Raw genomic sequence first — 24042 nt, 5'->3', positions numbered from 1 at the left:
AGCAGGGGCAAAAAAGCAGGCCGAGGTGTGAGCTGAGAGAACAGGCCTTCAGAACAAGCTGTGTGACCAGACCTGGAGGAACCACGCAGTGTGTTTTAAAGCTCAAACTGCCACAAAGTCACCTTGTTTAATAAATGTAGTTTTGGGAATGTGGCTGCAGCATCAGGCCACTATAGCAGAATTATAATAACTGCGCTGGATAGAGAAAGAATTAAAAAATGTTCAAGTGCTATGCTGAGGTGAGAGAGTGTACAGCTGCAGTCAAAGCTATAGGTGAATCACAGGGAGAAAATTGCTTTAGCACCCACAGCTGCTTTATACTGTATAAGCTGATAATGTGACAAGAGGCCATAATCAGAAATGCGAAACATCATTCATTCTGAGATAATGGAAGTTCACAATGGAATGAGGATTACAAGAAGAAACTTGCAGACAAACTAAAATGCATGTCTAACTTGGTCTATTAGAAGAAAATTGACGCAGCAAACATGGGATTTAAGGTCAAAACAGGATTATCTTGTTTTCAATGTAGATTTGTTACTTTCTGCCAAGGTTAAATCAAATTACATGCTAGTTAAAACCCATATACAATGGATAATTGCTTAGGTTTTAATGACAACATGTTTCACACAGATATCATAAGATACAACTTAATTTTCTGGCTGGAGGTCGGTCCTAATAGCTGATCAACTTTTTAGGGAAATCCAACATCTAAAAGTAGGCACCAGATTTGATATTCCAAATTTAATGTTTTAAGTTGGTGGCAATTCACATACTGTCTGACACAAATGAGTAAGCCCTCATGAGAAATTCCTTCTTCCCTATATTCTTCCCTATATTTGTACATAAATGGAAGTATCAATCAGGGTTGATAATTAAAATTCCATGAAAGAAATCTGTCATGTGCATGTTGAGAGCTATTAAAGTAGCTGTCATCTAGCAAGTGTAAGAAAGCACCCATTACTTGCCAGTGCCACAGAAGACATTGACAACTAAACAAAGCCTCACAAAGAAATAGAGGAGAAACTGTATGGGTAGGAGTGTGAAAGGAAAATTATGTCTTTGTTGATGAACTGATCCCGCAAAAATTGTATCTCAGCAGGTTCTACAATGATTTCATCTTTGACCAACTTTCCAGCCATGCAGTCATCTCTTCATTGTCTTATTCCTAGCCCTTGTTGGTGAGGTGTGACTTGTAGAGGTTTTTCGAGCAACAAAACAAAACAAAACATGTTTTACCCGACGGAGTGATGGTATATTTTTTTCTTACTTCGGTCGAAATCGAGAAAGCAAATCCCTTTGCATTTCTGCCTCATTAGCAATCTCATCATGACGCACAGGATTAAACTTTAAAAGAATAATTAGTGCGTCATTAGTAGTTCAAGTGGAAGCAGCAGCCATTTAAAATGTAGGGATCTATGAAGCAGAGACACAATTTGTTCATACTGATGTTTAAAAGCTGGTTTCAGAAGCAACATTAGATGCCTGATCAGTGTCGTGCACCATGTCTGCAAAGTACTTCTGGATCTACATGATGTGGTTATAATCTAAACCTCTATTTGTGCAGTGAACTCCAGTAATTTGTAATAATTGGTTTGTCTGTAATATTCTCCCTGGGTGAATCTGCCATGTCGATAATTTGCAAGGTAAAAAAATTTAAATATCGCTGCAAATCACCTCTGATTTCTTGCCCAATGGAGGTCATCAGATAATAGTATTAGTCCTGTGTCAATCTGCTGCATCTCAGTGAATTGGCTTTTTTTTGGGAATGTTTCTGGTTGCCTTTTGTCTGCCGCCTTCTTGGCTGAGAATTAAGAGAGGTGTGTTGGTAATTATATATGACTGTTTTGACAGCATTTTGGGTGCAAATTCAAGAGTCTCATGTTATTAAACAGCATGGAAATGCATTTGCAAAAGAACAAGCTCCAATCCACTGGAAAAGCAAAATCGTGTCAGATGATGCGACAGATGACATGCATGACAGCATGCAGCAAGGGGTATTTTTGTTAGTTATGTTTCTTATGCAGAGCCTTGACATCATATACGAGTGATAACGTTAGTAAATCCATATGAAGTACAGAGATAAGGGAGGGGGGAGTTTACTAAATCACGAGGTGCCCTTTTTACGCTAGTTCTGTACAGAGACAAGTGACTGGCATCTCATCATCTTATCAAATCTAAATGCTGAATTTACCATGGTACTACAAGCAAAACATTGGCATAAGTTGAGCATAAAGAGCAGAGCCAGTAAATGTGCACAAAATCATGCTGCATCTTCTCTATTGAACAAAAAGCTAAAATACTGCGGTGGTGCAATCATACAGCCATTGCAATTCATGGAAACCTGTGAACATACAATTCCAGAGAGAGATCAATAGCGTAGTGTCAGACAAAAAGAACATTGCTCTGGGCTGCAATAAGGAGAGTAAGCAATCTACAGACTGTCAATCTGAAGGCTGCTGTAGTGAACAAAGAACGCAATGACTTGTCTGATTACTTCAAGATCAGTCATTTAGTGGAAGTCATCGAAGTGATGCTTGGGCAGTGGATGATTTACAGACCTAAATCTTGTGGCTAAGTCACCCAGTCAACATCCTAAACTTCTCCTGTGGACTCATGCTGTTCCAAGGACAGCCCAGTACTGTTTACTGGGACTCCGCATTCCTGAGTACGACTCCTGCTTCCCATAGGGTTTGCTGTTGACAGTGGCAATGATTACAGTGATAATGACGATGATGATGACAGTGACGGTGATGAGTATTAACAGACTAGGTGGGGGGGAGATCTCCCAGGGCTGGGTTCAAACCGACAGCACTGTGCCAGGCCAGACACACACCACTCCTCTGGCATCATGTCACATTGGGAGGAGATTATCTCCTCTTCCTCTTCTCTGTTTTCTTCGGCGTTGACAGCCTCCTGCCACAGTGCTTTAGAGTACCATTCACAGGTGACAGCCCCTCCGACTCTGCCTCTTTTCATCATGCTCACACTCTCACTTTTGTCCTTTTCCCTTCACTCACCACCTTCTGAGCCCTGCCTCTATATACGCAAGCATTTTGTCTTCCCTCCGTATATCTCAGCACTCTCCTTCACCTGTTTCCCTTCCTCTCTGAGAATCTGTCTCATACTTGCTCTGCTCCCCCATGGGGTAATTGCTCGGAGCCAGGCTTCCATTTTTATGACTATAATCGAGGCCAGAATGCTTATGCCTCTAGATTTCTCCTTGCCTGTGTCACAGCAGCAGCACTAGGGAGAGGAAGGCAGATAAGACCCTGAGGAGCGGAGAAAATCACTAGTCGATTGTAATTAGAGTTCTTATTTCGCCTATGGAGGTGGAGCAGACGCTATTGCCTACAGAGAGAATTCAACCCCTCTGTCACTCTTATGCCATGGAAAGGCATAAAAGCAAATACACCACCTTGAAGCCTTACCCCGACCCCAACTATTAACTCCTTAAGCTGGGTCACTTAAACAAAAATGACTGTGCCTTCATTAAAACAAGATAGGGGACTGCATATGCATCTCAAGTGGCTAATATTTCATCCAGCTCATCAAGCCTTTAAGAGGAAGCTGGAGACTTAGCACTCAAAGCAAGGTCAGCCCACGAGCTTTCCAAATAACACTATAGTTTGCCTGTGTGTGTATACGGCTGATTCAGACGAAAAAGGGTCACAGAGTGTACAGTTTGCCAGTGAGAAGCAGGAGGCAGATTTTTCATGTGTAATGGACTCCAACAAAGTGGGAAAATTCCGCTGTGGTGTTTTTAGGGAGGTGGTGTGTTGTAACACCATAGTACGGCGTGCCTGAGAGGCCTTTTTGCCGGTCTCTGTGGTAGATATAGGCATGTCCAGGCACAGCTAATAACAGCATTACTCTGAGGGCAGAGGCTTGTAATAGAGGAGTAAAAGGAGCACACCAAAACAGAGTTTCAAAGGGCAAGCAATAACTATCTGTACACTAAAAAATACTGAACAGCTCCTTGAATGGCAAGGACTAATTGGACTGCAGAGTTATGTTACATAGTTTTGTCTACGAAAAAATGTATCCACAACACGAGTATAAAAACAAAACTAGGCTCTTGATAATAACATGACCCTGATTTCACATTCACTGATGCCTGATCCCACTGACCTCCTCAAAAAGGCATCCTAAGGCCTCAGATATATTGGTTTGAAAATTACATTTGACTTGTTCTTAACGAGTTTGGATATGGTACTGGGTCCACCTACTAGAGAGTTACTACATTACAGTGAGGACATGTTTTCACTTTCCTGCACTGTATGTTATATTTCCACCTATGGATAGAATGAAAAGAATGAATAGAAGCAGATAAATAATATTTATTAAGCAACAAAAGATTAAAGTTAATGTTACTGATACTGTTTTGTTCTTGTTTGTTTTGAGTGTATCTTAACCTTTATAAATGGCCCTGTGATAACGTAATCTTGCGGTAACATGGCCTCAATATTTACATAACAGCAGCTATTGCAAACACAGAGTAATTTGCATTTTCTTTTAGTAACGTGTTGTAAATTTTCATAGCCTAATTCAAAGCTGAGCAACTTAATAGCACAAAGAGACAAGTAACTTGGAAAAATAGGAGATACAAGAAACTTGACTGATCAGTGATTACACAGATTACTGCACATTTCAGCTTTTACTGCACTTCCTATGTATGGAAATCCATTTATGAACATTATTTACTCTTATGGAATTAGTGGAAATTCACACTCTGGTTGAATTCATAAAGTCAGAATAAAATAGACACAGAAGCCGACTGTGATGTGAAAATGTATTAATCTAAAATAGTCAAGCTCTCTAGAGAGGCTTACCTAATCAGGCAGTGATGTATTGAGTTCAACATGAGCATAGATAGCAGTGAGACAATGCAGCATTTAATAAAATATACTACAGGCCAAGTGAGTAAAAGACCCTTGAATGAATGGTTCCATCAGAATAATAAATGCTGTACTTCTACTTTTTGTATAACCCAAATGACTACAACTTAAGCAGACCTAGACAACTCAAGGAGCTCTTCTCAAAAATGTAATTTGTCATTGAGAAGGTTAGCTACAATGAGTGTGCAGACAGCATAAAAGCTTTCCTTGCTAAAATGCATGATTCTGAATATATCAGTGTTTCATAACTAACCCATCTGTTATTTCAACCAATCCCATATAATGATGTTGATATCCATTAAAGTCAATGGAGACATGTGAGTAATAAATATACAATTATGTTATTATTATGCTATTTTTAAATCAACAGTACACACAGTTTTCCTGCTTTGTTTACAACTACACTGTGCAATTTTTCTGGCAACATCCAACAATGCATAATATACATTTGTAAAGTTAAAGTGGATTGCAAATTTATTCTTAATAAAATTGTGCCTGTCAATGTCAGCACTGCGCTGTTCTACACACAGCTGTCAACTAAAAGAGAGGTGTGCATTCAATGTGCAAACAGCAATCTTCAAGTCAGTGTGTCTGTGAGGCATTAGTGTTTTCATGTGATGCTGCTTTTCAATAGCCTCACACCTACATGTATGTGTATAATTTTTCTCCTGCTTTTACAAAAGTATTGCGTCAACAGGAGTTTCCAGAGCAGCTTGAATGTTCCTTGTCTCTAAATTTTATTGAAACAATGAATGTTATTCTGCCACATTATATTTTTCCTGTGGTCTTGTGTTATTAGTGAAAGTCAGTGCTGTTTAATTCCATCCACAGACCCTCTTTAAATTAAGAGAACTTAGGGGAAAAGCACCTAATTTGTTGTACATTTTATTTAAATGATTATGTAGGTGTGTTTCTATTAGGGGTGCAACAGTATTTGTACCAAACGGTACGCCCTTCACGGTTCGGTACGAACATGTACCGCAGTACGGCTCATTTGTCATTTTCAAATGACATTTCCAGACAACTCATGTTTGTATTAGAACTTTGCAAGATGAATGACTTATGGAATTCTACTGTCATTGGTTAGAGCCAGACGCAGAGCCCAACTCAAGCCGGACGCTGAGCGCAGCCCTTCTACTTCCAACTAACCTTCTCAATATCAACATTAGTATCTACATTAGGAAAACCTCTTCTGTTGTCGCTATATTTGTTATTATTGACTTTCTTCTTTTCAAAAGCCTTTACTCTTCTTCGTGGTATTCGGCCAGTATGGTAATTAAGAGCAGCGTCCTCTGGTGGATTGATTGAGAAACGCTCTTTCCAATGTACAGAACACATGAAAGTATGAAGGCAGTGACGCATGACAACATTTGAAACGGATGAGCCTATTTACTATAAACTACAAGGAAATGCAAAAGAGCTGATGATTATACCACCTCATTTTAATAACAGTAACGAAAAAGCTTACAAAGCTTGAACTTCAAAAGCTGTTTTAGTAAACATTCCCAAATACACTGACAGGAGCTTCATAAATCCAAACGAAGAAGAATCTATGTGGAGGAGTGCCACAGCCTCCCAAAGCTTCAATTACACTTACGATAAAAGATAAAAAAAAGTAGGTCTCATAATCCACGAAACATCCCCTTCGGTTAAATTAAAATGTAACTAGATAATAAATAATGAAGAGGAGCAATTTGTAAAGTTAATTATAAATTGTAATGCATTTTTACATTTGAGGTGGAGTCAAATTTGAAACATAACATGTGCTTTAATGAAACAAGGCGTAAAGTGTAGCAAGAAAAACAGTGGAATTTCAAGGCTTAAATGGGGTCTGTAATAAGCCATTATGGATAAGTCATGGTGTGGCAGTGCTATTAAAGAAGCACAAAGCAAAGATGGCACTTTAATATCAAAGAATTATAGAGAAAAAGAATCAAATCCTTAAACTAATGGCAAGAAGACAAGGGGTTGTTAGAAGTCTGTGTGGGAGGAAAAAGAGAAGACATGACTCCAAGCAAATGAACACACAGCAAGAATGTAATCAAAATATGTTGGTGAAGCTGTCCTTGTTTGGGCATCTGGGCATAGCCTGTGCAGCTGGAACTACAGGAGTGACAGACACAAGAAGTTGGAATGAGAGAGAAAGGAAAAGTTACACAAAAAGTACAGCGTAAGACAATAGGATGGGGGAAAGTCAGCCAATGAAAAGGCAGCAAAAACTGACAAAAGAAGGTTTTAAGGAAAGACTGTAGCGCAACAGAGTAAACACTTACCAAACACGGAGTAATGCTACGCCCCAGCCCTAGTCCCAACCGCAACTACAGCACAGCAGACTTGCATATTTATCCCAACAGTAGATCCCTCGAAGGTCTGCCTCTTAACAATCACAGGAAAGCCTCACGCAAAAGCACAAGGGGGGAGAAAAAAAACGCGCACAGCAGCCTCGTCTCTGACCTCCTGCATCTTTTTACCCTTGCTCACCCTATTATTTGCTTCTCAGACTCTGTTAAACACTGAGCAGACCGATAATTTTGCAGTCTTGAGTCTTTTAAGCAGGAATTCCCTCTGAGGCATGTGCCTAGCCAGTCACTGTGAAAGGAAAAGCTTAAGCAAGCTACTCGCTGTTCCTGCTCGCCTGCATGGATATCTGCTCTAACCGGACGAGCCACTGAGGAGTAGGGAAGGAAGTGACATCGACAGGTGCTCCCTCCTTCCTTCCTTCTTTCCTTCCTTCTTCATGTAAACAATAACCACTTTCTTATCTAAAGCCTCAGTGAGACTAATAAATAAATAAATACCCAAGAACACATTTAAATTTTCTCTTCTCTTTGCTAAAAAAATGTGTAAGAATTATCACATAATGTTATTAATAATTAGCAAAATCTCTTCAGCCCAGTGGTCTGGAACCTCAGGAATATAGAGGGCTGGAAAGAAGCCAAAGAAAAGTGTGTTTAGATGAATCACAGAGTGACATGCATAGATGAACTGAGTCAGAGGTCATAACCCTCTACAGGCTCAGAAAGTCTGCTGAATATTATCTTCCTGTTGTCCGCTGATACAAGCCAGACCATGACTGTACAACACAATAAACCACCAATAGCTGCGAGTCGAGCTTATTCCATTCCAATTTCTCCACAAGACAAGAGTAAGCCTCAAATTTTCTCTAGAAAACTTTGCTAAAAAAAAACTTTTCATCATCCCACACACAGACAAATTACTTTCCGCTTTCATTTTTCTGAAGTAAGTGATGTGATTATAGTAACAACAGCCTGTGTGACATTCTGTTCTTTCTATCCATCTATTCAGCTCACACAAATCATTTCTATTTTTTGGGTACAATGTGCCAATGAATGGGTCCTCACACAATGAAGCATCCTAATGTCACTGTAAATAAATAGTTCATAAAGACCCACCACAGGAATTATGTCAGACCAGTAATAAAAATCATGTGATAGTATGAAAGGAAAAGGGAAAAATAGGCTACCTGTTCTTTGACAGAGGCCAGGATGTTGTTGGCGGTGTTTTCAGCCTCCATGTTATGTCCAGTTGAACCGTTGCGGATGGTCAGCACAAACCCCTCCTCCGTCACTGGGCTCTGCTCAGGAGCTGGCATTCCTCCTGTGTGCAGGAACAAACACGCACACACACACATACACATTGATCTGGTCACTGTAGGCTCTGTGTTGAAAATACAATCTCATAACCATGTAGCGACTGTGTACATGCATTCGAAAACACGCTCAACTGATAAATATTCACTTAAGTTAACACCTCGCCAGGACACACAGGAGAATGATGCTGGAAAGCAACTATCAGCGGCCACCCGCTACCACCAGCAATACACAAACACGCCCACACATGCCATATGGCTTGAAGAAAAAAAAGACTGTCAATGTTTCACTGTCTATGACAGTGCAAATCAATGCCATATGGCCTCGAGACAACATAGTAGTTAAATAATGATTTGTGTATGTAATACAGTGACATAAAAATTCAGATACAAACAAAGAATGGCACGGCCAGCCCAAACAAATGTGTTAAATGCCTTGTGTATTTGGTGCTGGGGTGGCTGTTATCCAATGAACACTGGCAGGTCATTGGGGGGGATAAAAATAAAAAGACAGACGCCTGATGGAAGGGATAAGTTGCTACTGCCTCTTTTGCTCCTTTTCTGGCCTCTCGTCCAGGACTGAAATGAGAACGCAGAATGAATAGTTATGGTCTCATTATATCTGTTGACAGGGAGTGTGTCAAGGGAACACTGAGGTGCTCAAAGGTGGATCCTTGATGGGGGCCTGTTGAGCCAGACAGGGGCAAGTTAACAACTGTGATAGGTGCCTCCCAGCACAGGGCTGCAGCGGCAGCATACAAAAGCAAGAGGCCTAATAACACAGGAGCTTTGTGACTTTAGGGAAATGGGAATTTTACTGTGACTTTTACTGCCTTCAAGATCCACTGCTGCTGTCATCTCCAAGTTACGAATATAAAGCAACATTTCACCTCTTGTTTTTTCCACATATATTTAAACCCCATGATTTACTTTAAGTAGCCCAACTACCAGGATGTTGTAGTCTACAGTGAACTGGAAACTTATTCCAATGTGAGTTTGAGGGGCAGTACTGGCTGATAGAACTACCATGCAATAACTATATTGTCATTAAATAAACAGTCCTGCAGCTAACAATATAGCTTTACATTATAATCTCAGTGAAAGTAGCTATTATGATTATCCATTATGGCAACGAGAAGGTGACTGGAGGCCCTGGTATACTTCATTGTTGCTTCACTGAATGAGTCAATTTTGCTCCAACACACATCATTTCTAAGGGTTGAACATTCATATAAAGTCATGGAAAATGGACAGTCTGACTTGAAAAAAATCAGTGTGCACACACCCATCCATAAACAGACAACAGAGGGATCATTTAGCTCGGGCTGACAGCCAGTTTGTGTGAGCTGGTTGGATTGTTTACAGTGAGAGCCTAAAAGTTTTTGGCTAGCCTAAAAGCCAGAGGAGGGGGAGAAGGGCCTAAAGTATGTAGGAGGTCCCCCATAAATGTGACCCTGAGGTATTCTGGGAGTCTGTCACCAAGACAGCGAGAGCATTTCAAGGTGTCTGAGCAAAACAGAGTCACGTGCCAGCCCGGGTGTTGAATGACAGATAAGGTTTTACTACAACAATGTATCTTAGTCCGCACAGGATATTCCACCTATCCCTCTGACAGTCTCCCAAATTCCTTTCAAGCTCATTCATAGTATTGCAACACTCTGCCTCATTCCCTCCCACCTCCGCTACAGCGTTCAAATCAAGGGCATTGGCCTTTTATTCCTGAAAATGCAACAACAGGAAAAGGGGAGAGCTGTTTCGTTTTGACAGAACTCCTCCTCCCTCACGTCAAACACAGACAGTCCTATCTGTGTTTTTCTCCTCTGAGTGCAACTTTTAAAACTGACAGAAGTTGCCAACCCGGTCAGGGTGGACAAAAGCCTCTCTGCTGTTTTCTATCAGTATCAACTCACATGAGAACAAAGGGAGGTGTGCAGCTATAAATGTTTTACAATGTCATAACAATTATCATTTTAATCACCATAAATTAAATGTAAAGCAGTCCTTATTACACTTGACCTTTCCATAACCTGACTATTTCAATATTTAATATATTCAACAGACTCATACAAGGAGACATCTTACTAGAAACAAAAAAAAAGACTAATTCTCCACACCGTCATCAAAGTCAAAATGTATAATCTCTCCAAATGAGTACCTTTGAGCAGCTTAAACTTGGATGTAGGAAAGTGCAACCTAAGCACAGTGTAGGAGAAAGGATCAGAAAAAAATAACATGAAAAAAAAAGGAAAATTTGCCTTATCTAAAGCACCATTAAGTAAAGAAAAACTGTGATTTGTATCTGAAATTCCTACCTCTGAAATTCCCCATTAGAGCTGGTCCTGGATGATTTCACTGAGTTTAAAGCTTGGAACACTTTACAACTTCAAGATAGGAGTGAAGGCAACAACTCTGCTGCCAACCTACCACAGTCTTATAGACACACGGCTGACTGGTTCTTCAACATTGCACTTTATATTCCCTCCAAATGCTGAGGGGAAAAATAACCTCACTGAACTTCCTGCTGGTTAAAACTTTGGTATGTCAAGCCCTTCGACAGTCAGAAGAGCAACCACAAGGCTGAGAAGCAGGTGAAAAACTGAAGAGGCAAGACCAATCTGTAGAGCTCTCAAGGCTGTCATTAGCTTATTACCTCAGGAAGTTCCCACAGAGTAAAATGATGACCTCATTTTAAGAGGCAAACTAACATCTTACTATTACCATTATGGTTATTGCCCTTGACGAAGCAGAAAACAAACACTTTGTTTACACTACATTACAAAACCTCAGGCCAGGCCAATGTTTTGAGAATATAATGCTAAAAGACTCTGTGTTCAACATAAAACAAAAGCATCTGCTTTAACAGCTATTCACTCTACTCCAACCTCCCCCCTTAAAACACTATTAGCCTCAATGTTGCTAAGTCTGCCAAGAAAAGTCTTAAAGTCTGACCCCACCCTGATTCACTGGATCACGTGGTTTGTTCTACTGACCTCAGGCTCCGGCCACTCCTTGAAGCTGCTTACACAAGCCCTCTTTCCATGACTCTGTGTCTCCCAAGTTAAATGTACTTTATGGCACAAGGGAGGAAAAGGAAATGTACGGGACCATGCAACACTATTCAGATGGCATACTGGACTAAAGAGTGCATAAACAGATTTAGAGTCTCAGTCTCAACACAACCTTTTCACAAACTTTCACCCTAAGAAATATGTATTCATCAGTTCCATGATCCCTCAGAAAGCCACCTGTGCTCTGTATTGCCTTTCTCCAGGGTGCACTACAACCACAAATCTAATATCAGACTCGCATAGACTGTGTTTACATACACACAAGAAACCATGTGCAAGGGGAAATCAAGTTAAAGAAGGAAATCGAAAAACACACTCACATGGCTCAACACAATTATGTACTAAAATCTGTGTTTACATACAGTATATCTGGTCAGTAAGCACATTTCTCTGGCTATTTATAGCTTTTTTCAACATAATTCTGAGCCTGCAGTCGGTTTTTTGCGGTAAAAGCATTTTGACTGAAAGTGAGAAATCATCAATGGGAATTTTGACCTCATCTGTCTGTATGAACCGGCAACTCCAAACCTTCAGCACATTTGAGGGTGCATTTAACTCAGTTCTAGATCTTGATTGTTTTAGAACAGTAGTTCTCAAACTTTTAACGGTGGAGTACCCCCTGAAATATACTTTTTTAGCCAAGTAGGCCTACCCTCAACTCTCGCTTCAGCATTTTTGATTGAAAAAAAAAAAATTAGGCAAAATTTGTTCCTGTGCCAAAGGTGTCTGTTTATATTTTCAAAACTTTGTAAACAAAAAACATATTTAACTGTAGTACATAAAAAATAACAATTTTTTAAAGTAAATTTTGTGTGCAAAATATAAACTGAAAAGTGCCCTCTTTCATTGATAAGAAAAATAAATATATTGGCCATTAATTAATAAATGAACCTTTCATCAACAAAAAAATAATTACTTAGCTACTCAAATAAACTCATTTTGAAAAAAATAAAATAGAAATGTTCTTAAAATGTTGCCAAAGCTTAAACAAGATGATTGACAACTAAACTATTATATGAATGTATTTATTGTGTTTTATATTTCAGCATTAATTCTCATTATTTATTTTGTATTCAGTACGAGGGCTGTTCAATAAGTTCATGGCCTCACCCAGAAATGCTGGTTGTTATAATACAGGATGTTACATTCTTTCGTGATGGGATAGTGATGCTTGAACATCGATGGACCAAGTGCATTGCTGTAAATGGAGATTATGTTGAAAAATAAAATATAAATTATCAGTCTGTGTTGTTCTGTTCTGGGTGAGGCCATGAACTTATTGAACGGCCCTCGTACATGATGACTTATTTAATGTATCGTTCCCAAAAAATTTCAAGTAACCCCTGGGCTTCCTCCAAGTACCCCTGGGGGTATGTGTACCCCACTTTGGGAACCCCTGTTCTAAAAGGTTGTCTGAGCATGGGTCTGGATCCAAATTCTTGAATTTCTTAACAGATTTCTTATTATTGGGCACTATGACATTTCCACATGCTGTTTAACAACCTCTATCAACCTGATCAATTTCTCACTGATCTACAAGACAATCCAAAAATAAAAGCATATCAGTACATCATTAATGACCTCAGTAACTTCAGATACAGTATTTACATTCATCATTCATTAATTTTTTACATAAGACTTGTTCCTCCTCAGTCTGATACTAGAACGGGCAGTACTGGCACTGAAATCACATCCACATCACCCCAAGTAACTTCAAAATTATTATAAGAACAAAATCCTGGGATTATGATTCAAGGATCAGGGATTGATTTATAGCCTTTAGTTTCTTTGAGTGTATTCACAACACAGTGGAATTATTCAGCAAGGTGGACATGATCTGAGTGGGTGAGGGTTTGCAACCTCTACTATAATCTCTACCATCATCACAGAACACCACCACTTTGCCTTGTGCTAAAATACAAATGTAAAAGTTGGTTAGATACAACAATGGCTGAGAAACTACTTAAGTTGTAATAACCAGTTATAAACCAGGTCTCATAAGTGCATGTAAGTGCACTTTATCCCAATTTATTTCTTTACATATGAGCAGCTGTCATGGGACTGTGCACAATGTTCCTGATAGTCAAAAACCTCATTGTTTGTCAGTCAACAGGAGGAAGATTTGTATTCATGAGAGTGAATGACTTCACGGGACTGTATTTTAGGGTCAAATCCAGGGCAGGGCAGGATAAACTTGTGTTGGGGCATGTAATGGGAATACAAGTTATTTTAAAAGTAATTTTAAAAAATATAATACATAATTCATCATCATGGTTTAATTTCATGACAGAAATTTCATGCATGTTTATTTAATGCTTTACTTTCCTATCACATGCACTTGAATCAGGCATTGCAGTAGATTGGTTGCACTGGCACTGACATCCCCTGTCATTTGTGTCAGACTAAAAGCTTGTCTGTGGATGATTTTGACATTCAGATGGAATGTTGTTACATTCGTTTCATTGTAATGATGGTGGTTCAATTTTCACCATGGTACACTGCTGCACACCTAACCTGCTCCAGAGCACTTTATGTTCGAGATGACAATGTAACACGACTGCCTAGTGACCAGCTGAAAGAAAAGGCCAAAAATTGTCTTTTACAATAATAAATCTACAAATCATATTAATTTAAAGGAATGTAGAATTGTTATTAGAGGTGAAATGATTCCTCTAGTAATTCGAGTGCCTCGATTACAAAAAATGATCGAGGAATTTTCTCTGCCTCGGGGAATTGCTTATTTAATTGTACAGCTCAAAGCACGGCATTTCACATGGACTACTTAATGTGGCACAACGTGTTTATGTCACTCACGCAAAGGAAGATGACGGAGGACGCGGTAGTGTTCGGTTGAAGTTGCGGGAAGATGGAAGAGGCGAGTGAATACAACAATGATGACGAAAAACAAAAAAACACAATAAAAAAAGACAGAAAATGTCAAAAGTGTGGAAGCGTTTCAGACTGAACAGCAAGGTGAATGCTGTGACATGTACCCGTTGTAACACAGCCCTTCCATACCACAACAGCACATCTCCGATGTAGCATCTTCTCCGAAGACACCCAGAATGGAACGGAGGATCCAAGATAAAATAAAATTCACGCAGGGCAAATCCATGAGATTAACGTTAATGTACCTTACTAACACAACGTTAGCCCTGTGGAGGGCTAGGTTTCTGTTAATTATGGCTACTGTCGAATGTGTGGCTAGTTTATTACAATTGTAACAAGCATAGATTTAGGCAGCGAGCCGTGCATCCATGATTTGCACGGTTAATTTCCCAAAAGCACAGCCAAAATGATGCACGGCTTGCTCAAAGCTTTCTCTCACAGCCGAATTTTTGCAAAATCCAACAATTTTTTGCTAAAATGAAGCGAATCATCAATTAACTGGACGTGTGTGTGTGTGTGTGTGTCGGGGGGGGGGGGGGGGGGGGGAGGACAGATAAGGTGAGAGAGACAGATAAGATGGGGTGGCCATTGGCTTGATTCTCCTGAATATAGCAGAAATGTGTAAAACTGTTCATGCATGGACTCGTTCCAAGTTCTCGTTCAAATGTTCTTGCCTCTTTTATGCCACAACACATTCCTGTTATGTCTAAATTGTAAATTCTGAAACTTATAGCTGCCACAGTTAAGTTGCACATCAAAAAGGCAATGTTTAAAAAAATCTATTAATGCCTTATATTTTTGATACTTACAAGAAATACTAAGTTGAAAGTAATTAAATTTTATTTATTTTTATTTGTATTTGCAATTGCCTCTCTGGAAATGTTTCTAGTCAAGAAAATACATTTTGTATTTTGTAGTATAGATCCACATTGCGTACGCACAATATGAATGCAACAAATAAAACTGTTAATTATCAAAAAAAAAGGAAACCAATTGGTCCTTCATTATTAAGTGAAATACCTTATTTCCTCTTGTGTATTTATAATTGCTCTTTAACCAAGCAAAAAAAAGTTTTATTCAATTACCCGATTAATCGAAGGAATTTTCAGTAGAATACTCAAATACTAAAACATTTGATAGCTGCAGCCCTAATTGTTATTACAATCCAATCCACTTGTACCTTTCAGGATCAGATGGGGATATTGATGACTTTATTTAAAATTTTTTGATAGCTTCCCGCCTTTGACTGCAGCACTTGTCTTGCTCGTAGTGTTAATATTTTAGGGTCATGTTATTTCTGAGATAGATGGTGTTCTAGACCAATCTATGTTTGTCTCTGTGTTACATTCACAAAACATTCACCGCTAGATTTGGAAAACCGGAGTTCCTGACCAGATGACAACCAAGGTTGTGATTACATTTGCTAGGTTTAGTGAAGCCAGTGAAGTAAAAGTTATCCTGAGCATAATGAACTTGCATCATAGTATAGGCCCCAGTTGACAGACTTTCAACAGAGTCAAAATGGAGATGAGTTGAGAAATAATTACACATTAGCTGAATTTCAATTTGCTTGGAGTCTTTGTGAGAGAGCATTTCACATGCTGATTTCTCTGGCTGGCTGAGCTGAAAGAGCTAGGGAATTTACAACACAAATGGAGCTGAAAGCTACTTGAAATCCAGTCCACCAACTATCAACTGCCATTCTTTCACAGGAAGTGATAAATGGCCTCTTATGTCCACAGTGTCAAACTTTGGCAAATACATCAAGTGAAATCACAAAATTCCAGTAGTAGTAACAGTAAGATGCAACATCCAAGAATCTGTAAGCCTCACCTATATCTTATCTCTCTGTCAAAATCAACCATAAGGTGACACAGTTACTGCGTTATCTATCACAAGGTTTTAATCCAAACCAAATATCAAATTAGGTACATCACTGATTAGAATGATGGTAACCTGGCCATGGGGAACAGTTGAGTGAAATCTGGTGTGTTTTTAATGAAAACTCACATGCTCTGAGTGCTCTGTGGCATGTGATTGCTTACAACTCATCTAGGGTGACTGAGCAGTATTATGCATCATGTGCACACTTTGGACAAAGAAATAAACTTCTATTTGTAATATCTGACCAGCTACAACATACAGTAGTTCCCTAAAGACCAACAATGCTTAATTGCTTCTTTTAAACAACGTATTGAATTTTTTGAGTAAAACATTTAGGCTACCATCCAGGAAAATACATCATAATCCAATCCACCAAGACAAACAATAACATATTTCAGCTCCAATGAATCCTGAGAATGAAGAAAGAGGTAGAACAACACTCACAACATCTGCATTATTTTTATAGCAAGTCGCTGAATTTTGAATCTATTTCTGAAATGTCCAACTGCGTACAGTATTATGCTCAACACTTGGTTATGAAGTGGTGACTGAATGAAGTCTTGACACAAATAATTGCTCTAAGGTTGTTGGACAGTGTGGTTAATACTAATGTGAAAATGGTCTGTCAGTTCACTGTATGTCACAACAGCTTATCAATGATTATTAACATTAACCAGGGCTCTGAGATAACTTTACACATTGGTTGCACTGAGCCTATAATTTAGATGCACCTAATAAATTACTGTCATTGCAGACAAACAGCAGCTGTGACAGAGTTTCTAACTTCAGAGTTAAATAATTTTATGAAGAGACATTACATGTCCACTCTACTGTGCTCTACCTTTATTAAAAATATGCAGTGTTCCTGTCTGGAGCTGAAATGCTGAGGGGACAAGGGTGATTCTGCCAGTCACTCACCTGTCATGATACAGACATTTTTGGAGACATTGGGCTTTACGTTTCAACACTGCTATAAATATAAGCCAAAGAGTTACCCTTTTTATCATGTCAATGACATTAGCAAAAGCCTAATATTTTAGACTTTTTGTATGTGCTAAGCTCTGTTTTGGAGTCAAGTAAGATGTTGGCTCAGTGACAGGGCTGACAGGTGCTTAAGAGGTTACTTCTCCCAGTAATACTAAGTCCGTTTTGTACCATTCACTGCCAGACAGATGTCACATGGATCACAGCATTTTTTTTAAGGAAAAACTAAATTTCTCTAGTTTGAATTATTGGGATGTTTTAAGGTTCTGGAGGTGGAGTACAGAACACAGTTTCAATTATAAACACATGCATCAAACTACATCCATGGCAGACCAAAAAGGAATAATCACATTTTAAAGCCAATCAGGTGCAGAAAGGGAAGAAAGACCAACTAAATGCCAGACACACCAGCATAACCAATGAAAGTTTTTAGTAGTATTTGACAGATTTTTAGTCACATGTAAGACCAAAATGGCCTCACTCAGGAGACCTGTCATTTAAAAATGTACATAACATATTTACTTTCTGTGACCTCACAGTGGGTTTCAGAGTGGAACATTCTTTTGAGAGAGATGACGAAATCTCAGTAAGGATCCGACATGATGGACTTGCCAGCAGCAAAACACAAAAACTTATAATTAGATCCCTAGCTGTTTGACTTTTTGCTGCTCTCAACAGCTGAAAATGTTTTGCTTAAATTGACACACCCACAGCAAAGGAATGTCTGCTTTTCACAGCAGAAACAGTCACACATGAACACACAATGAGTCTATTAATCATTATCCTGAATAAGCAACAGGACACTGATGTAGTATGTCTTTAAAAATGAACATACCTGTTTCTCTGTTGATTCAGAACAAGGTGAGACTGTGACTTTATATCGAACAGAGACAGTAGCGTGGCAGCATCTCATCTGACTAGGGAATGAAAATAATCATTCAGAAGCTGCACCCATGCCTACATCACACCTTGAACCTCAGCCGACAAATGTCGCAATATCCTGAGGCCTATCTGAGCATGTGTGTCCACAGGGCAGGGCACGGACCTGAGTTAAGGCAGGAATCATTCAGTTTACGTATGCATATAACAGGGTGTGCAAGTGCCGCAGACTTTGTGCATACTCCCTTTGCTCCACTTTATCTTGCCAGAGATGTTTACTCGAAGAGGATGACTGCAGACCAAATAATCTGTGTTTGCACTGTGGAGCTGTAAGCGCACAAGGCTAACTTTCCGTGAACAACTTCCTACAGTAATCATTCACCCTCCACATCATTTCCTCACTACAATACTACAGCTAATGGGGAGCGTAGAGGCTCAACTGTAATCACGCCAGCTGTTTTCAACATGTCCCCACCAGTAATATGTTGTGACAGACAGGGGCATAAATTATTCTGATTGAATGTAAATCCCTTAAATACAATCAGCGTTTGTGCTAGACAGACGTGCTTTATCCTGTCACACATTGTTAGACGAATACATTTAACACCCTAATGCATTTCCGCATGCAATTACAATACAAACACAACAACTGCAGATGCAATAATTCCCTAGAAGGAGTTAAAGCATAGAGCTGGCTATATCTCCAGAGAGGTATATTCACGAAGCAAAAATGACAAGAATGCAACAGATGAAGCAAGAGACAAATAGAGAATTTAAAGCACAATGCTAATCAGCATAGTGGTATTAGATGATCAACAAAAGACTTGTTACTTGTTATTCAACTTTAGTGTTGATATTTACTGACTTCTAAAAGTAAAGTTGCACATTGCAACTAACTAAATATACCCCCACCCTCACCAAAACACATTAGTCCCTTGTTACACCGCGTTTGTTTTGTCCATTCTGGGCTTTTTGCTAGAGGGGACATTAACACTGCTCCTCACTCATACCTAGTAGGTAATGCACCTTAATGATGGATGTAACATGCAATAAAATGCACAAAAGAGAAACAACAGGAAGTCCACAGGGAGCAACACGGTGGGCTCTGAGAATGTCAACTTGTTCTCTAAATAGCTCATTCTATGTAGTGCTGTAATTATTATTTTTTAGCATTGATTAATATGCTGGTACTCTTTTTGATTAATTAATTGTTTGATCCATAAAACATTAGAGATGGGTGGGAAAAGCAACTTCCCAAAAGCTGGTGTGATCTCAAACATCTTGTCTGTTCACAACCCAAAGATATTCAGTTTGCTGTCACAGAGCAGGAAATAAAAATGTTCAAAATTAAGAGAATGGAATGTGTGAATTTTGAACATTCTATCCTTAAAAAAAAACATCATTATCTAAATACCTGTTGAATAATTTAGTACTCGGCAATTGATCAATTAATGTTGCAGCTGTAATTTTAAGGTAACAGAGAAATTGATTCATTCACTCATTTCCCAACCTGCTAATCCGTACAACGGTCCCAGAGCTGCTGGAGCTCAACAGGCAACAGGTGGGGTACACCCTAGATGTGTTGACACTTCATCACAGGGCTGGTATATGGAGACACCAAACCATTCACTCACACATTCGCACCTATGGGTGATTTAGGCTGACCATGTAACCTATTAGTTCATGTCTTTGGGGTGGGAGCAAGCCTGAGCTCCTGGAAATAACCTCCACAGACTTGGGGAGAACATGCTAACGTGTTGTACAGAATAAAATAAAAATATAAATATGAATATTATATTCAATGTCTGTAATTAGATCATAAATAATCCCCTTATATCTTTAATTCATGTATTAATATATGACAAATAATAATGACCAATGTAAGTACAATTATCTGTAGGATACTTTAATTATGCAAAGACCATGGTTAAGAGCAGTTACCTTACAATAAGTTTACTTTTTCGGTACTGTGCTGTGTAGTTCTTCCCACTGTTGTGCATACTAGATGGCTGTCAAAGTGACTGTGTTTAGATTTTATGTAATACAGGACTCAGAGAGCGAGATTTGACAGAAATACCAAGCTCATCCAAATAGGAAAAACTGAAAAGCCAAATTAGCATAACAAATGTCCTGCTACTGGCAGTGTTCTGGCTTTAACAATGCAAGGTGTCTCTGAGGTGAATCACTGAACCCACTCAGCAACTAAATATTAAGACTGATTAGTTTTCTGGGGACAGTCCATCTCTTGCTGCAATCAATCATGGAGCTATGAATTGGAGTCATTTTGCTTAGTTGACTGTTTCCTCATAAAAATGGCTTTTTTTGTAGGTTTATTGTTATAAATTCTGAAATAAAGGAGTAATGACTTTAACATTAATTGTCATGAATCCGCCTGGCTCTGAGATATAGTACATTAATGTGTGTATTCGTAAACGTATGAAAAATAACTTACTATGTATTAATAATCACCGACGTATGTATTAAAAGCTCAATGTGTAATACTATGTGACATCTACCTGTGAAGCTGCAAATCGAAACCAATGGAATCCGCCCCATCTACAAATAGAGAAAGACCCTTTTTACAGCCGGTGTTTGTTTTCTGCACCTTTTAATAGTTAAGTAAAGTCTGGATTTAGTGTGACCTCTGTTCCCAAGACAAAGTGTCATCAAAACAATATATGCAATGTTTGACATGTGTTGAATGAAACCTGGAGTAAAATACTGAAAGATTTGTACATTAAATCTCATATTGTCTAACATGTTAAGTGCAAATAGTGGCCACACTACATACTGGACAATATGGTCTGTGGAAATTGGGCTTTTTGAGTATTTTTAATATATTATCCCTGTATTCCAGTTTTGTCTTGATAAAGAGTCTGAGACACACATATGTATGGTCATTATAATTTGCTAAAAAAAAACCCAACTTAAACGAGTGAATATTTAGCTTCTTTAAATGGAATTATGCATTTTAAAATATTTCCCTGTGGTCTACATAAACTGTAAATGCTATGCTTGGGTCTGAATTCTTCATTAATTCAACTCCACAGGTCCATTTTCAACCCTACTTTTGAGTAATGACACCAGAAAGGTCATTTTGAGCGCTGGCCCTTTAAATGCACATGACCCCACCCCTTCCAGGTTGTTGACTGTGCACTCTGTCCCCTTCAGCCACTTGAGTTTGTTAATACAACCAACAACTGAACATTTTAGGTAATTGGCTCAAAGTTTGGACATATTTTCAGTATGGACTACAAGTGCTGCTGACAAACAATTATGATGTACTCGGAGAAATGTTCATCAGACATCTTGACCTTATATGTGCAAATGTCATGACATAACTAGTTATAAAATGTAACAAATTAAGAAGGAATTAAAACGGGTTGCAGAAATCCACTAGGTTCTTGCTGGAATGAATATACAGGGTGTCCCATAAGTCTCCATACATAGGAGACATAATACATTCCATGGTTCTAACATGTATTTCTTTATATTTCTTCTTTATAGTTCTTCAGCAGTGGAGGACACACATTGAAATGTGTTTCCGACAAAATGGCAGTCATATAGAGCATATTATATAAATAAAAATGGTTTATGTCAAGAAAGGTTAAAAACGTTAAAAAAAAAAAAAAAAAAAGAATATAGAAAGAAAAAAAAAAAAAAGAAACGTTTATTTTTCCTATGTATGGAGACTTATGGGACACCCTGTAAATATAGCTTTGCAGTACCTGGAGGGTTCAAATTCAAACTTTATGAACTATTAGGGTCCCCAAATACAGACTAATAAAAGTGGGTTTAGCAAAATATGACCCCTTTAATGGTGGTGTAAGACTTTTGCACATTTCTGTCCCAAACAAATAAAACTGCTGAAAATGTTTTCCAAATTAATGACCATTAAAATACTAATAGAATTCATGAATATAATACAAAAACAAATATTGAAATTGGTGGCAAGTGCTGGCCAATTTAAATAAAACTTCTAAATGTGCACTTTGGATTTGACATTTAAATAATGGCATGAATTGGTTCATACAGATGCTTATAAAACCTACAGCCAACAAGACAGGGAGGAGGAAAAAAAGGCCAACCTGTTGCTCTGCTTTTCAACACATTCATCTCTAAGGTGTTTTATGATCCATCTAAAATCGTTGGTCCTCTGAATATGCACTTTGAAAATCCATTCAACATTATATCTTGGGATGACTGTAATTTCACGTCTCAACATCAGTGCATAAACAAATATATCATTAACCGCTCTTCCTCTATCCTCATCTAAAGCAAAGTCAGACAGTACAAACAAACAGCTACTCCCACATAAAATTAATGATTACAGACTGACAATCAGGGTTTAACATTGACAAAGAACCAATCAAACATAATCAAGGCTGTTATGTTTTTATCTTGTTATTGTTACATTCAGTTCAATTTACAATTACTCGAACAGGGTGAGAAATACATCTCTGACAGCACTCAGAGCTCTCTTCTGGACACCATAATCGTATTTCTGCTTTAGTATATAAAGGTAATCACTTTATACTGACACAAAGCAATGCTTCTTTTATAGTGATAGAAGAGACCCCGACTATATCTGTAAAATGCACACTCTGGTCAAAAGTGAAGTCTTTCAGTGCATTAAAAGGCTGTTGTTGGATGTGAAGATATTGACACTGAAAGATGGGATATGACTGTTTCACTGTGCAGCAATACTAACATTTGAACTCTCATGAACTTGGAAAAACTGAGCAGGAAAGGAAAGTCTAGTTCCTGTGAAGTATTATGAAACCAGAGATAAGCCTAATTATACATTTCCTGAGTGATGATTTGTATCGGCACTCCCTACTCAGTTCTCTGAGAACAATACATTATTATCCATTCAGATGTGAGAGTTCCGACTGATACCTGCACAAACAAACTCCAAAGCAGAAGTATTATTAGCATGATGTCCACCTCTATTATGGTAGATGGGTCCCTAGGTGTTTCCGAATGGTGACCTTGAGCCTCCTCATTAAATATCTCTCATCATTCAATAGCAATTTCTGTCAATAAGACAGTGCCCACTCAATACTAAAAATGTCCCACAGTTTACATGAAGCCTACACAATTTCTTCCAGCAGTTTTCACTTGTAGGTAAGGAAAGGAATTAATTATGTGCAGAGTAGTTGCAGCTTTTCAGCAGAATAATCTTCAGAAATACGAAAGGAAATTCTTTAGAAAATAAAGTGCAGTGTAACAATTACTGCATTTCTGCACACTGATTATTATTCCATTTGCCTCAAGTAGGTGGTTCATTCTGAGATGGCAGAAAGCATGATTCTTTGCAGCATATTTTTTTCTCAGTCCTCAACAACCAAACGCAAATATGCTTCAGTCAAAGACATTTTGGGGGGAGATGATTATCATCTACTGCACTGCTTTAAACAAGAAAATCAGGTGAAAGGAAAAGGCTTGTGCATTGAAATAACATACCTGATAACTGAATAATCCTTAGGGAACCAAGTAATAATTGATATTACTGAAGTGCAAAATCAATTCCTGTACCTCAACCATTGGAGAGACACTCAGAATTAAAGAGTTCATAAGAAAATGTCAGGTTAGCCAAGCAGCACCTGCCAGCCTTAAAAAAATAATGATTTATTACAGGTGAGTGAGCACTATATTGGATATCCAAACTTCTAGAGTATAGCAGCATGAATTTTCCCGGGACTTTCTCCTACAAAGAGAAAGGCAAATATCTCCGACTGCAATGTCATACTGCATACTGAGGAGGACGTGGAGTTTCTGTGAGACGGCACCATATGGATAATCTATCAAAGGGATTTAATTGAAAATA

At 38.5% G+C, this 24042-nt stretch overlaps 1 protein-coding gene across 5 annotated transcripts in view; it reads right to left on the bottom strand.

Annotated features, from left to right (window-relative positions):
- The window catches only part of pkp4 (plakophilin 4), a 91728-nt gene that overhangs the window by 59206 nt on the left and 8480 nt on the right, over positions 1 to 24042 (bottom strand). For 2 of the 5 annotated variants that reach the window (XM_030124868.1, XM_030124869.1), the window contains exons 1-2: positions 10821 to 10960; positions 8383 to 8516 (exon numbers count right to left, since the gene is read on the bottom strand). In XM_030124868.1, the coding sequence (XP_029980728.1) occupies positions 8383 to 8516; positions 10821 to 10836 (150 nt within the window). In that variant the 5' untranslated portion in view covers positions 10837 to 10960. Of the gene's footprint in view, positions 1 to 8382; positions 8517 to 10820; positions 10961 to 24042 lie in introns of those variants that run through there. The other 3 variants (XM_030124871.1, XM_030124872.1, XM_030124870.1) reach the window with 2 other exon arrangements.

Source organism: Sphaeramia orbicularis, chromosome 21, assembly GCF_902148855.1.
Source record: "Sphaeramia orbicularis chromosome 21, fSphaOr1.1, whole genome shotgun sequence".
Classification (NCBI taxonomy): Eukaryota; Metazoa; Chordata; class Actinopteri; order Kurtiformes; family Apogonidae; genus Sphaeramia; species Sphaeramia orbicularis.
The sequence above is the reverse complement of the archived record's forward strand: the minus strand, read 5'-3'. Positions and strand labels throughout refer to the sequence as shown.